Source organism: Pleurodeles waltl, chromosome 2_1 (genome assembly GCF_031143425.1).
Source record: "Pleurodeles waltl isolate 20211129_DDA chromosome 2_1, aPleWal1.hap1.20221129, whole genome shotgun sequence".
Taxonomy (NCBI): domain Eukaryota; kingdom Metazoa; phylum Chordata; class Amphibia; order Caudata; family Salamandridae; genus Pleurodeles; species Pleurodeles waltl.
This window is the reverse complement of record NC_090438.1, coordinates 98728515-98742319: the sequence shown is the minus strand read 5'-3', so window position 1 is coordinate 98742319 and position 13805 is coordinate 98728515. Positions and strand designations below refer to the sequence as shown.

Here is a 13805-nt window from a genome sequence, read left to right as displayed (position 1 = left end):
AATGCAGCAAATGAGTTTTTAGGGTGGTTCTGTGCCAAATGCATCAAGTATCTCATATAGGGAAGGAGCAGCTTCGGAGACTTGTCTCATGGATCTATTAAGAACTGCATTTTTTTTCTCCGATATAGCACACATTGTAAACTACTGGTGATGCAGCAGAAAATTCAAGCAGTGGTTTTGTTGGCCTTAACTAGCTGGTTTTCGTTCCAAATGTTTTGATGTTCCCACGTAAAATGAGTGTAAATAACAAGAGGACTATGCATGTAACAACTGGCTGGATGAGGAGCACTTGTTTCAGAAAGACAGTTAATGAAAATCTGAAGCAGCAGGTAAAACATGGAAAGATGAGTAACAAAAAGTAGGAAAGAGCAGCTGATTAAAAAAAGAAAAAAACACGAGTGCAGTAGAAGGCTTGGAAGCAGGACCAGTCTCTGGAGAAAAGACCATGGCTGACACCAACACCCTTCTAAACAGCTTCAACAATTTTTGGAAAGTTATGTGAACATCCATGCCCCAGTTACAACATGCAAGTGCCAGCCAAAGCCTTTAGCACCCTGGTACTCTAAAGACATTGATAACAATAAACAATCTAGCTGCAAACAGTAAAGAAAATAGAAGAAATGTAGAACTCCCAAGGACCTCTCTATAGTACTCAAGTTCCTTGTTGAATGCAGACAGCCCATCACTTCAGCCAAAGCAAAGTACTGTACCAACACCATCAATTAAACCACGGACAGAAGCAGGATGCTGTTCCAGACAATCGAGCACTGCATCAACCCCCTGATGGACCCACCGATTCCTCACTCAAAAGAAAAGTGCAATGCCATAAAGCTCCTCAGTGGAAAAAATACAGAAGACATGACAGCACATCAACAACACCAAGCCTCCTTCGATTCTTACGGCCACCTCTTGCCCTAGAATCCCACAACAGTCCGCCTTTATAACCCAGGCTCTCCCAGATCTCACTGAGATTCTTAACTCTCTCAAAGCCACTTTTTATGAAGATGTTTTCTGAACTGACCACTGTCAATGACTCTGTTATTCAAGGCACCATTTCAGAAGCTCTCAAGATAGGCCGGGTCCTCCCAAAAGAAGCCTACACTAGACCCTGATGAACTCGCAAACTATCAGCCCATCAGTCCCCTAGCATTCAGTAGGAAAATCATTTAAAAAAAGTCTGTTTTCAACGCCACAATCGTATCAGTGCTAAACATCTCCTGCACGACTACTAGTCTGACTTCAGATCACACTGCAGCGTTGAGACTGCAACCTTACACATCATACACAATGCACACTTGACCACTGACGACAATGACCCCTGGCTCCTGATTTGGCTTGACCTTTCAGCTGCCTTTGACACTGTCAACCATCCCACCCTCATACACACCCTCATACACATCCTGAGTCTCAAATGGAATTCACCAGCAATGTCCTTAAATGGTTCTCCTTGTAAGTTCCCAACTGACATTAGTTTGTTCACATAGGCACCTCCAAGTCATTAAAAAATCCCTATGTCCTGTAGAGTCCATGAGGGCTCTATACTGACTCCTGTCAGCGTTATTCTTTACATGGAACCACTTTCAAGATTCACCAATATATGATTAGGGCTTCTGCTTTTATGGTATTTTTTTTTTTTTTAACATGTCAGTCTGTATTTTTCCTTATTTATTTTTTGGACATCTCCTTGGTATTAATCCGTAATTATTTATTTTGAGAATAAATGGCGTACTAAAATGGTATATTTCCACATTTATTTAAGTGATAAACATTCTCTTATACTTTGATGCCTGTCGCGTTTCAGCAAATTAAGCAGCCAAATATAACAAAATAGGATAAGATATGCTTGTATTTAAGGAAATCTCATCCTATTTTTAAATCACTATTTTCTAGCTGCTCATTGTTGACCTGGAATTTATGAAGAACAGTATGGAGAGTCGCTCAGAAGAAGCACAATTTTCTGCATGTTTCCGATTTTAAAAATGAGTACACGCAGAAAACACGTTGTTTTTTTTCTGTATTTATCTATAAACCAAAGACTGCTTGTTACCGGCTCTCTCAGCTTGAAGTCAAACCGTTTTTTCCAGAAAGCAACCTCAGAATTGCTGTTAAAGACCTTGCAATCTCACATCTGGATGGTGGTAATGCCCTACTCCATGGCCTCCAAGACTCTACACTGGCCCCCCCCTCGGAGGCATTCTGCTCACCGCAGCAAGTCTTAAAGAAATATAATCCCATCACCCCCATCCTGATGGAACTCCATTGGCTCCCAGCAGACCAGGGCTGGGAGCTGAGGAATGCCAGTCCCTTATCTGGGTGAAGGGACATCGCCCATGGAAACTAAAGACCACATGCCCCTATAACCTAGAGCACCAGTGCCTGCCTCCTTGTCAAGGTGTGCCCTGCTAAGGAGAGGAGAGCACTGGTGGGAGCGAGGTCCAGTGGGGATCCTAACAAGTGGATCCCTGTAGTGAGGTGTGAAGCGATGGCTGATACACTGATCGGGTCATTGCCTATGTGCTGGTTTAAGTCAGCGACCTTGTATGCCTAAAGAGCCGTCTTAAATTTCGCTGTGGTTGACAATACTGCATTGCCGATTGGTCATACTCCATGTGGATTGAAGTTTGTGACTCCATATGCCAGAAGTGGCTGCTGTAAAGATTACTGCCATTCTTTACCATAGTGACCTGAGCCCCTGACTGAGGATTGGAACCAGAGCAGTCAGTCCCCCCTCTCCCCCTCCACCTGTGGGAAGGATCAGAGGAACCTACTGTCTCACCAAGAAAGCACTGTGGACACCCATCCACTGCCCATGCAAAGCTGTGAGTGATACTCACCAACAGCAGCCACTGCAGCTATATGCAATGTCTGTGAGTGAAGTGCTCCCAAATAAGACTTGGCTGGAAGGCCCCAGGGGAATTTGTCCTGCTGCATAGAGCTTTGGGGGCTGGAACACCTAACTTTGAAAGAGTCAGATTGGGGCTCCTAGGACTCTGGCCAGTAGTGTGGCTTAACCTGAATGTCTCCTATAGTGAATGGGGAATGACTGCTACCATTAGTGAGAGGGAGGTAGGACTCAAGGATCTGCCATTCGAACATGAGAGCCATGACATCAGAGGACTGAGTGTATTGTGTGTGTATGCTGTATTTTGCTTTGTGTTTCTATATAAATGCTCCTTATTTCATAAAAGCAAGCATGTGACATGAGTTGTAAGTTGTGTTCACTCTCCTGTACCTACCTCCACCCTCCATCCAATCCCCATCCCTGACACACGTCTCTCTGGTTATCATGGATTTAAGCCAACATGAACGTATTGTTCCAAATTAAATGAAGCCTAGTTATAATAATTAAGTAATTGTCAAATAAGTCCTTCTTAAAGATGTTTAGTAGCTATGCTGTTGCCTTCAAGCGAAGTGTCACCACACTCCTCCATAAATATGTATGTAGCACAGTCACTACAGACTGACAATGTAGTATCATTATCATCGGGAGGAGTAAACTATCCAGCCTTTATATGACTGTTGTCGACATTGCCATACATTCCCTCGCTTCCTGCCACTTAACCAGCTTATTTTGGATAACCGGTATTGGGATTTTGTTCTGCCTTGTTTGTGTTTTTTAAAGCAGTTCTCTTTACGTGAATGTGAAGACATATTGACTTTCTTGATGAATTAAATCTGGGTTGTGAAAGTGTAAATAAGGGCGCATGAAACTGATTTAATGTTAACGGCACTCATCCTTTAGCCAATGTTCTGTTTGTGTTCCTGTCTTGCAGGAGATGTGCTGCTGAGCATAAATGGTGCTGATTTGACTCAACTGAGTTATTTAGAAGCGGTCTCCACTCTGAAGTCCAATGCAGCATCTCACACGGTAGTCCTGAAAGCTCTGGAGTTGCCTGTGCCCGAGAGAGACTTTGAGTCTTCCGATGAACCATATGCTCCGTCCCGAGAGCAGGGCAACGTTTGGTCGCCTTATTGGGTGATGTGGCTCGCTCTTCCAAGGTAAGTCGAGAAGCCTTGTGAGGCTGTGGTCTTACCACTGGCATTATGTGGTCACTTGACTTAGGAAAGAACATAAAGGACTAGATACAAGCTGATGTCCACAGAGGTGGTCTTCAACGCAATGGTGTTGACATGAATGGGCGTACTTATGGAAAATATTTTGAAAATATTTAAGAAATGGAACCATAGGACCATGCCAGCAGACAGTACTAATGGGTTGTTTAAAGGAGTGTTTGCACTTTGTTGCTTGGGATTTAGATCACGCAAGATTGTTGCATGTGCTTGATCCTGTTTCAGCAAACAGTGTTTAACAAATTAAGTTCACACACAAGCTCATTTATCTAGATGTGGGTCCCAAGGTAGTTACCGTGATTTGAAATAGTCCAAATCATGGGTTATATATATATAAACATAAATCTCATTAAGGATTTATAGAATGACATAAGCCTAATGAATGGGACACACAGAAGTTACATTGCCACACTGTAAAGCACAGATAATACTTCACATGGATCTTTATATTGCCCATTGTGGGTGAAAACTCAACACAAGCTACGCAGATGATGCAAACTTTGCACCAAAAATCTTATAAATTAAATAGGCTTCCTATGGTCCTGAAATGTACATAATTCTAGAGCATGGGTCACTGCAACACCACTTAACGTAATGTGGTTTGGCAGAGGAGTATTATATGAAGGTTTTCACACAAAGGAGGATAAACACTTAAATTGTTGGTAATTAAATTTATTACCCAAACAGGTATGCTTTCATTCTTACCATATGCTAGCCATAGCGGTCATGTTCAATCTGCCTCATCTTCAAGAAACTTGCATTTACCATGCACAGTAGTATACAGGGAGTGCAGAATTATTAGGCAAGTTGTATTTTTGAGGATTAATTTTATTATTGAACAACAACCATGTTCTCAATGAACCCAAAAAAACTCATTAATATCAAAACTGAATATTTTTGGAAGTAGTTTTTAGTTTGTTTTTAGTTTTAGCTATGTTAGGGGGATATCTGTGTGTGCAGGTGACTATCACTGTGCATAATTATTAGGCAACTTAACAAAAAAAAATATATACCCATTTCAAATATTTATCATTACCAGTGAAACCAATATAACATCTCAACATTCACAAATATACATTTCTGACATTCAAAAACAAAACAAAAACAAATCAGTGACCAATATAGCCACCTTTCTTTGCAAGGACACTCAAAAGCCTGCCATCCATGGATTCTGTCAGTGTTTTGATCTGTTCACCATCAACATTGCGTGCAGGAGCAACCACAGCCTCCCAGACACTGTTCAGAGAGGTGTACTGTTTTCCCTCCTTGTAAATCTCACATTTGATGATGGACCACAGGTTCTCAATGGGGTTCAGATCAGGTGAACAAGGAGGCCATGTCATTAGATTTCCTTCTTTTATACCCTTTCTTGCCAGCCACGCTGTGGAGTACTTGGACGCGTGTGATGGAGCATTGTCCTGCATGAAAATCATGTTTTTCTTGAAGGATGCAGACTTCTTCCTGTACCACTGCTTGAAGAAGGTGTCTTCCAGGAACTGGCAGTAGGACTGGGAGTTGAGCTTGACTCCATCCTCAACCCGAAAAGGCCCCACAAGCTCATCTTTGATGATACCAGCCCAAACCAGTACTCCACCTCCACCTTGCTGGCGTCTGAGTCGGACTGGAGCTCTCTGCCCTTTACCAATCCAGCCACGGGCCCATCCATCTGGCCCATCAAGACTCACTCTCATTTCATCAGTCCATAAAACCTTAGAAAAATCAGTCTTGAGATATTTCTTGGCCCAGTCTTGACGTTTCAGCTTGTGTGTCTTGTTCAGTGGTGGTCGTCTTTCAGCCTTTCTTACCTTGGCCATGTCTCTATTGCACACCTTGTGCTTTTGGGCACTCCAGTGATGTTGCAGCTCTGAAATATGGCCAAACTGGTGGCAAGTGGCATCGTGGCAGCTGCACGCTTGACTTTTCTCAGTTCATGGGCAGTTATTTTGCGCCTTGGTTTTGCCACACGCTTCTTGCGACCCTGTTGACTATTTTGAATGAAACGCTTGATTGTTCGATGATCACGCTTCAGAAGCTTTGCAATTTTAAGAGTGCTGCATCCCTCTGCAAGATATCTCACTATTTTTGACTTTTCTGAGCCTGTCAAGTCCTTCTTTTGACCCATTTTGCCAAAGGAAAGGAAGTTGCCTAATAATTATGCACACCTGATATAGGGTGTTGATGTCATTAGACCACACCCCTTCTCATTACAGAGATGCACATCACCTAATATGCTTAATTGGTAGTAGGCTTTCGAGCCTATACAGCTTGGAGTAAGACAACATGCATAAAGAGGATGATGTGGTCAAAATACTAATTTGCCTAATAATTCTGCACTCCCTGTATGCAGGAGGCTATGAAGTGTACTTGCTAGCCCTTTCGGTAGCATGGCAAGTATAGAAATCATAGGTTGCATGTAATTTGAAGCTATTCTGTGGGCCGAGCTGAAGAGCTTTCTTCTTCTTTGCAGGAGCAAAATGCTTGTCAGGCTTAAAAGTTGCAAAATCAACACAACCGCTCCTGCCTACAAATTAATACATTGGTGCAGGGCCGGCTTTAGCAGTGGTGGCGCCCTGTGCGACAGTCTTTTTTTGTTGGTACCCCCCACCCCGTGACCACATCCTTGGGTTCCCGCACTACCACCTGACAAATGTGCCATTCATCTCTCCATAGCCCCCCTTTCAAATACATTCATTTGCTTTAAAGCTCTTGTAAAGGCTGGCTTTACTAAGCCACTCAGCTATCCACATAAAATACAGTTCTGTTCTTTGCAGCAGGCATATTAACCCTCTACGCTACTTTATGGCGAGTCAAAGCTGTCGCAAGACAAAACTCCCATCTTTCTCCCTAGCAGGAACATTAATCAAAAGAGGTATCTTAACATTTTAATTGTTTCCTGAAGGCTGGAAGCACAAGGAACTTTTCAGCAGGTGCTTTTAAATCGCAAGTTTCCTAAGTCAGCGCCCCCCGAGGTCAGCACCCCGTGCGGCCGCACCGCCCTAAAGCCAGCCCTGCATTGGTGGCAAAGTAACTTAGGCATTCTGTGATACAGGAACCGATGAGCAGACATTACAGTAATTGTTAGACAAGCATTGTTTGTCACATGAATTTGTGCAAGGAAAAGTCCTGTAGTGCTGGAAGCGTGGCTAGAGCAGTCTGTAGTGCACAAAAAGGGCACTAAACCTGTTGTGTTGTGTGGTCTGTGTGTATACCTTGTCGCTCCCACATCAGTAGTACTAATATTGTGGAATTGAAGGAGACACTGAGCTTTAAAAGTGATTCAAGGCTGTATTTGTTTAGTAATTTCAATGATCCTCTTTTTTTTAGATCTGTATAGTGAATTTATTAAATCAAACCATTTTGAAGACCCTCTAAGCGGTTTGGTGTGGTGGGGACAAACCAGTGTCGACTGTCGTCGGGAGGGTGGGGTTGGTAATAGCATGCTGTCCTAGCCATGTTGAACTAAAGTGTAATTGTGATAGTAGCCATTGTTAAGGCAAACACTTGTGACTTACTTTTAAGATCTAGTGTACTTTTTAATCAAACGTTATTTTGCATTTACATTCCTTTTGGAACCAGGGAAATGTTTAGGTACTAGGTGGAAGGTTGCCTTGGTGCGTGTCTGCCCTTTGTGTCGTTCAGCGTGTCCTTCACTGGCTCTTTGCAAGTTCATATTTATACATAACAGGAAGAAGCAGCAGTTGCATTTCAGTTCAGCAAAACACAAACAAAGACAGAGCAAACATTCGCTACCACGTGACCCATGCCCAGGGATGGGTCCAATTATAGAACCGGTTTCATTTCCAGAGGAAATGTATCGCAGCTCTCTTGCTCCTGATAGGCTGGATCTGAAGCTCCCGTCTGAGGCGTGCGCACACAGGATGTACTGCTAGCAACAGAAAATGGTATTCAATTGAGTGAATACCACATGCCTTAAGTAGCTTACGACAATCCATGCACCAGTATTGTACACTACCTGTTTAAGAAACTACAACCAAAAGCTAGATTTCCTTCTTTTCTGTGGCCCCCTAAAAACTGTGTTGTATGCCTTAGGCAAGACTTTACATTATCACTTGGGAGCACAGTCTCAGCGGGCCGGTAACAGGCTGATTAGCACTGGATAGGATGATCAATGGTGGAACCCAATTGAGGCCAATCCTCATATATGTAAGGGTTATACATCGAGTGTCCCTAGTTTGTGAAGGGATCAGAGGATTTTTTTCTAGCATTTACTTGAAGGAAAGAAAGTACACGTGCCAGCCTGCCTTGGCCATATGCCTCTGTTGTCAGTATCTTCTTCCCTCTCTGTTTCATTCGCTACCCCTTGTTTGTACATTTTCTTCTCCTTGATTGCAGCGACCCTCTTCCATCGCTCTTTCCCCGTTGGTTCTTAGTGATGTCTTTGGTATTAGGTCTGCACCTTCTGAGTCCCATTATCTTCTGTTCTCACCACCACTGTCTGCTTTACCACTATTTGGGTGACTCTGGGAGTTCAGACCTAGTCACTAGTTTCTATACCTGACCAGCAATATATGGCAGCAACTCACTAACCATCTTCTGGCTTTATATCTTCAGAGACATCAAGCGTCACTCATGGCGAGTGAGACTCACTTATTTTGAAGTCACTCCCAGTGACCTAAATGTCAAATCTGCCAGGAAGGGCTGGTATTGAATCTATAAGTGCAATTGCTTTCAGAGTTCTGCTTTTTGTGGAGCTGCTCCTGGGAACAGCAGACACGTCAGGAAGCAATGCCAGCCTCTAGGATACCCCATCCTGAATGTCCAGCACAGAGACTGGTGAAGGCACAAAGAGTACCTGCAGGCCCCTGTGCCATAGTTTTTCTGCCTGTATATAGTCAGACAGAACTCATGGGGGAATTTGCACCCAGACTGCTTTTGGACTCCCTTTCCTATCAAAAGACTCTTGTGGTCGACTCTTTTCCATGCGTCTTGCTGGCCTAATGGACTCACTGAGTGGCTTGTCGGAGTATATGTCACCTCTATCAGTGGAGTGATGCCAATGCATAATCTCGCCACGCAGAATCACTTGCACAGATCTTAGTCCTTAAGAGATGTACCAGGTGGTGCCTGGCATTTCAGCCAGTTTAGACCCCACGTCACTAATGTTCATAAGCCCCAATCGAGAAAAGTCAACTACCCCAAAATAATGACACCCCTCTTTTTTTTTCTTTTTTTCTCACGTGTCATTTGTGTGCCTGTATCTGTATTTTTGTTTATCTTGGTAGATGTCTAACTAGGAGCTTTTGTTTCTGGTTTTAGCTCGCTCCACTGCTGCAGAGAAATCTCGCTACAGAAGAGCAATGCTGAGAGCTGGGGGTTCAGCATCGTTGGCGGCTTTGAGGAGCACAAAGGCTACCAGCCCTTCTTCATAAAAACCATCGTGCCTGCAACACCTGCGTATTATGATGGAAGGCTTAAGTATGTGTTTCCATGTGTATTGTAACTGCGAGAGTCTAAGCACAACTTTCATGAAGTTACGCTTTTTCTAGATTGTGGGGAAATGCGACCACAGTGTTCTGGACCCTACAGGTGAATTTAGTATCAGTGACAGACCTGCGTAACAGAGCTGGCTCCAAAAAAGGACTGTCCTTTAGAGTTAGACAGTTGTAGGAAGATATACTGTTTGTTTAAGGAGAACAGAACATGGCCTGCATTTATAATATGCAATGTGCAACATTCCTATAACTTGCAGTCGGTCTGTGCTATTGCATTATATTGTAACATATATATAGTGTTTACCAACCCCTATGTGGGGTTCTGAAGCGCTATACTACAAGCTCAGCTCAGCATGCCACAGTATACAAGTCAGAGTGAGGAGCCTTTTCTCTACCAGGCACCCAGTTTAGTGGTCTTGTGGAGTTACACCCAGCAAGCTGGGATCACCACAACATCCTCCTTCCAACATACTGGAGGATATTCCCATCTACCCGCAGCTGCCCAAAATGAAGGGTAGTGAAATGCTGATGCTACCCTGTGACAGTTGCTGTGTGACTGACTCAGTCTTTTGTATGATTATAGCCACAGACCATCCATGGAGTTTGCGCCGTGAAATCCTAATATCTTGTTTCCTTGACTATTTTATACCTACTTATGCCACGCTATGGTCTCTTCAAAGTGTCGAGGTGACACTGGGGAAAAGTGAAAAAGGTAAAAGAGAAAGGAAAGGCGGGGATCAGATTGAAGTAGGAACTTAATAAATTGAAAGGTCAGCTCCAAAATACCAGCAGCTTACCACACTCTGTGATGGACCTTTGTTGATAAGCCACCCTTATGTCTCTGACAAGCAGGTAGGGATCTGGAAAGGTAAGCTAGGTGGTGGAGTAGATGAGAAGGTAGGTGTTGAAGGGCTTGGAAGTCAGAGGATGTGGGGTGATTGGGAAGAATCGGAGAATGACAGGAAGTAATAATCATGGCCCACCATGCAAGACACCCTAGGGTAGGACACAAAGATCTCCACAGTTTGTCAGACCGCCCATACAGTTTCTCCCTGATAGAAAGATTTACCTGTGGGCCTGCAGCTGGGTATGGAGGCTGAGGAGGAAAGGCGTAGAAGGTGAGCAGTATTGAGCTATTTTCTTCTGTAAGTCCTCATGCATCTGGGAGGACAGAGGTTCGAGGTTGAAGGTGGCCCACTGCGCAAAGTCTGGAAGACCCTGCACTCATTCTTGCTAATGATGACACTTGCAGTACATGCTTATAGCAAGGATGTCTTAGGTGAGATGTGGGCATCAGTGGCGTAATGCAAAATAATGCACCCTTCAAATGTGATGAAGGGCCCCTAAGTCTCCTGTATCTCAGATATTCATTGGTCTTAGGGCAGGGATCTTAAAACTGAAAGGCGGAACCCCCGGGGGTGGAGGGGGGGCCAGGCTATGGCCAAAAGAAGCATTGTACAGATAACTGTATCATGCAGTAACATGTTTCTGTATGTACAGAAACAAGGTATTGCATTTTTAAAACTGTAAAAATACTTAACTGCAATGGTTGAATAAGTCTAGACATATTTAAACATTGTCATCTTAATAAAATAATTGTGAAAAAGTCTAAGGGGGGGGCGATGATTTTTATTTTTCACACAGGGGGAGGGGCAACACAAAAAAGTTTGAAAACCACTTCCTTAGAGTCAATAAGAGGCCCCTGAGAGATTGGGGGGTCCATTGAAGACTTGGGCCCCCACACCGCTGTGCAGCAGGGGCCTGCATTACATCCCCGTTGGGCAGTTTTTTCTCGGTTTCAAAGTTGTAGGATTTTAGCACACTTTGTGATCATTCACAATGTTTTTCTGTTAGAAATCGCATTCAGGTCTGGAGGTCCTTTACTACTGCTTCTTCCTTGAAAGCCTCTTAAAACCCATAGTAGATTTTAAAAACCATATTGTTTGTGGCGCGTCTTTTCTAACTTTTTTGCTTTGTTCCTTCTGAACAGGTGTGGTGATGAGATAGTTGCTGTAAATGGAAAGTCTGCAACAGGCATGAGCAACTCCGAGCTAATCCCCATGCTGAAGGAACAGAGGAACCGGGTCACGCTGATGGTGGTCTCCTGGCCTGGGAGCCTTGTCTGACGGACGAGGCTTCGGCAAGCCATATAGACATTTAGACTAGCATCACATGGAAACCAGTAGTGTGAATGAAGTACCAAAGAAGCGCGCCCTCCTTGAAAACTTGGATTTTTGTGAACTCTAGAATTCAGATTCCTTCTCCGGCCATCATTCTCAGTCTAGACATCCTTTCAGTAATTGCCCAGTAGCTTAACATCCAAGATTCTTTTAAGTGAAGATATGAACTCTAAGAGCTGAATTAGCATGCATGCTCTGCTTGCTTTGTGTCTCTCTTTTTGGCTTTGTACTCCTTTAAAGTGGCCTTACGCACACACAAAGGCCTTTTTAGCAGAATATCCAAGGTGGTTGAGTCGATTACCCATTGCATACGTGATTGAGAGAGAAGTATCCCTTTACTAATCTTTCTTTCTGTAAATGTTTTTGCAAAGTGATAGTTGTGAATTCCCTGACTGGCTGTAGTTCTTTTTTCATTCAGTGTATGTGTCGAACTGTAGCCAGTTCAGGAACCCTTGAAGACTACGCTTCCAGATTTTATGAATGTGATGCGGACGGCTGTCCTCTATCTGAGAAACAGAACGCAGATAGAACAATGTTACCCCATGTGCCTCATTGCTGTGTAAACAGGAGTTGCACCACACATTCCAGTAGAACAGGTTTTTCACGGATACCAGTAGACCTAGATTGCCTTTGGGACACAATTTGTTTGATTGACCTGTTTACATTATGACTGAGACGCAGTCGAAGGATCACACTAATGGCAAAACGAGCTAATCCCAGAACCTTGATTCTTATACCCGGTGTAGCACTCGGAAACATGCAGCAATAACTAGAATCGGACATGCCCTTTGTGAAAGCGAAACATGTCTAATGTACAACTACCTGTTTGATGATTGGCTGTTAGGAACTTACAACTACGCGTCATTTTACATTACTATGAATCCCAATGAAGTGTTTGCAATAATAGTGTCTGTTGTGATCTGTATTTTTGCTTTGATAAGTAGTGGGTTCAAGAATTGAAATTAAAATGTGCACCCGTGTGTCCTTATTAATCTTTACACCACTTATTGCAGCCCTGACTTTAGGTACACATTGAACATATATTATAAATAGCAGTTAGGTTTTAGGTGTGAAGTTTTGCCCCAGATTAACATAACCACTGATTTCTGTCAAAAGCTAAGCATGCTGCTCTATGGAGAGATATTTCTAAATTAAGATTCACACAAATGCAGTAAAACCATTAATGGTTAAAATTTTTAAAAAATCTAATAATTTTATAACTTTTTCCCTTGTTTAATTTTCAAATTGCTCAGGTTCTTTGGTTTTCGCATAAGTCTCTCATTACACAGAGGAGAAGAAATACCTCAGCACTATAAGGTTGTGCCTTTAATAATTTATTTCGATTTGCAAATCTGAACATATAGCAGTGTTTTCCCTCATTCCAGGATCAGAATGACTAGGTTCACAGACCTCTTGAAATCATGCATAATTTGATTTAAGGATGCATTAGAAATCTGGATAGGAACGATTTTAGTGTCTGGCTTTTTCATCAACTAAATTGTAGACTGTGTTATGGTTGCACAGGTTCTGTTATAGGATTTTTTGGTGTGCCCAGGCCCGTTAGTGCTTCAAGGGTACCGGGCAGATCTCCTATGACTGGGAGGCAGCAGTAGAAATAGCAACTTTACTTACCATATTGATATAAATCAAAGATTTTTCAAATCTGCTACAACTTGTAGATTGAAATCTTAGCTTTGCAGAAGTCTGTAAAACGTGCCTTGTGTTGTTATTAATTAATTAATTAAGGAAGAACACAAAATGAATGTGAAGTAATTAGGGCAATTTATTTAAAATTTCTAGCGTTGAAGTATGCTGGCGACCTGACCGTTCTTTTGTAAACGGTTTGAGTAGCCGTGCTGGAATAGGGTTGCATGGCTTCTTGTTTACAACCTCATTTCTTGATGTTGTGAACAGGTCTCACCAAAGGGGAAGCCGAGTCAACAGACACGACCCAGAGCACTGAACAAGTCCCTAACCAACCACGCATGAGGATTATTGTTTGGTAGCTATCACGCATCATTTGTGAGGAGAGGGCCCTCCTGTTGGTTTTATCAAATTTGATGCTTTAAGAAGGCTCCTATGTATGGTAACACAGGGCCCT

The 13805-nt window shown here is 43.0% G+C and overlaps 1 protein-coding gene across 5 annotated transcripts in view; it reads left to right on the top strand.

Annotated features, from left to right (window-relative positions):
* Nucleotides 1-12610, top strand: part of LOC138261623 (ligand of Numb protein X 2-like) — a 141960-nt gene extending 129350 nt beyond the window's left edge. For all 5 annotated transcript variants that reach the window (XM_069210751.1, XM_069210770.1, XM_069210788.1 and 2 more), the window contains exons 8-10: nt 3774-3999; nt 9349-9507; nt 11515-12610. In XM_069210751.1, coding sequence (XP_069066852.1) covers nt 3774-3999; nt 9349-9507; nt 11515-11650 — 521 coding nt within the window. In that variant the 3' untranslated portion in view covers nt 11651-12610. The remainder of the gene's footprint in view (nt 1-3773; nt 4000-9348; nt 9508-11514) is intronic.
* Nucleotides 12611-13805: the final 1195 nt, after the last annotated feature.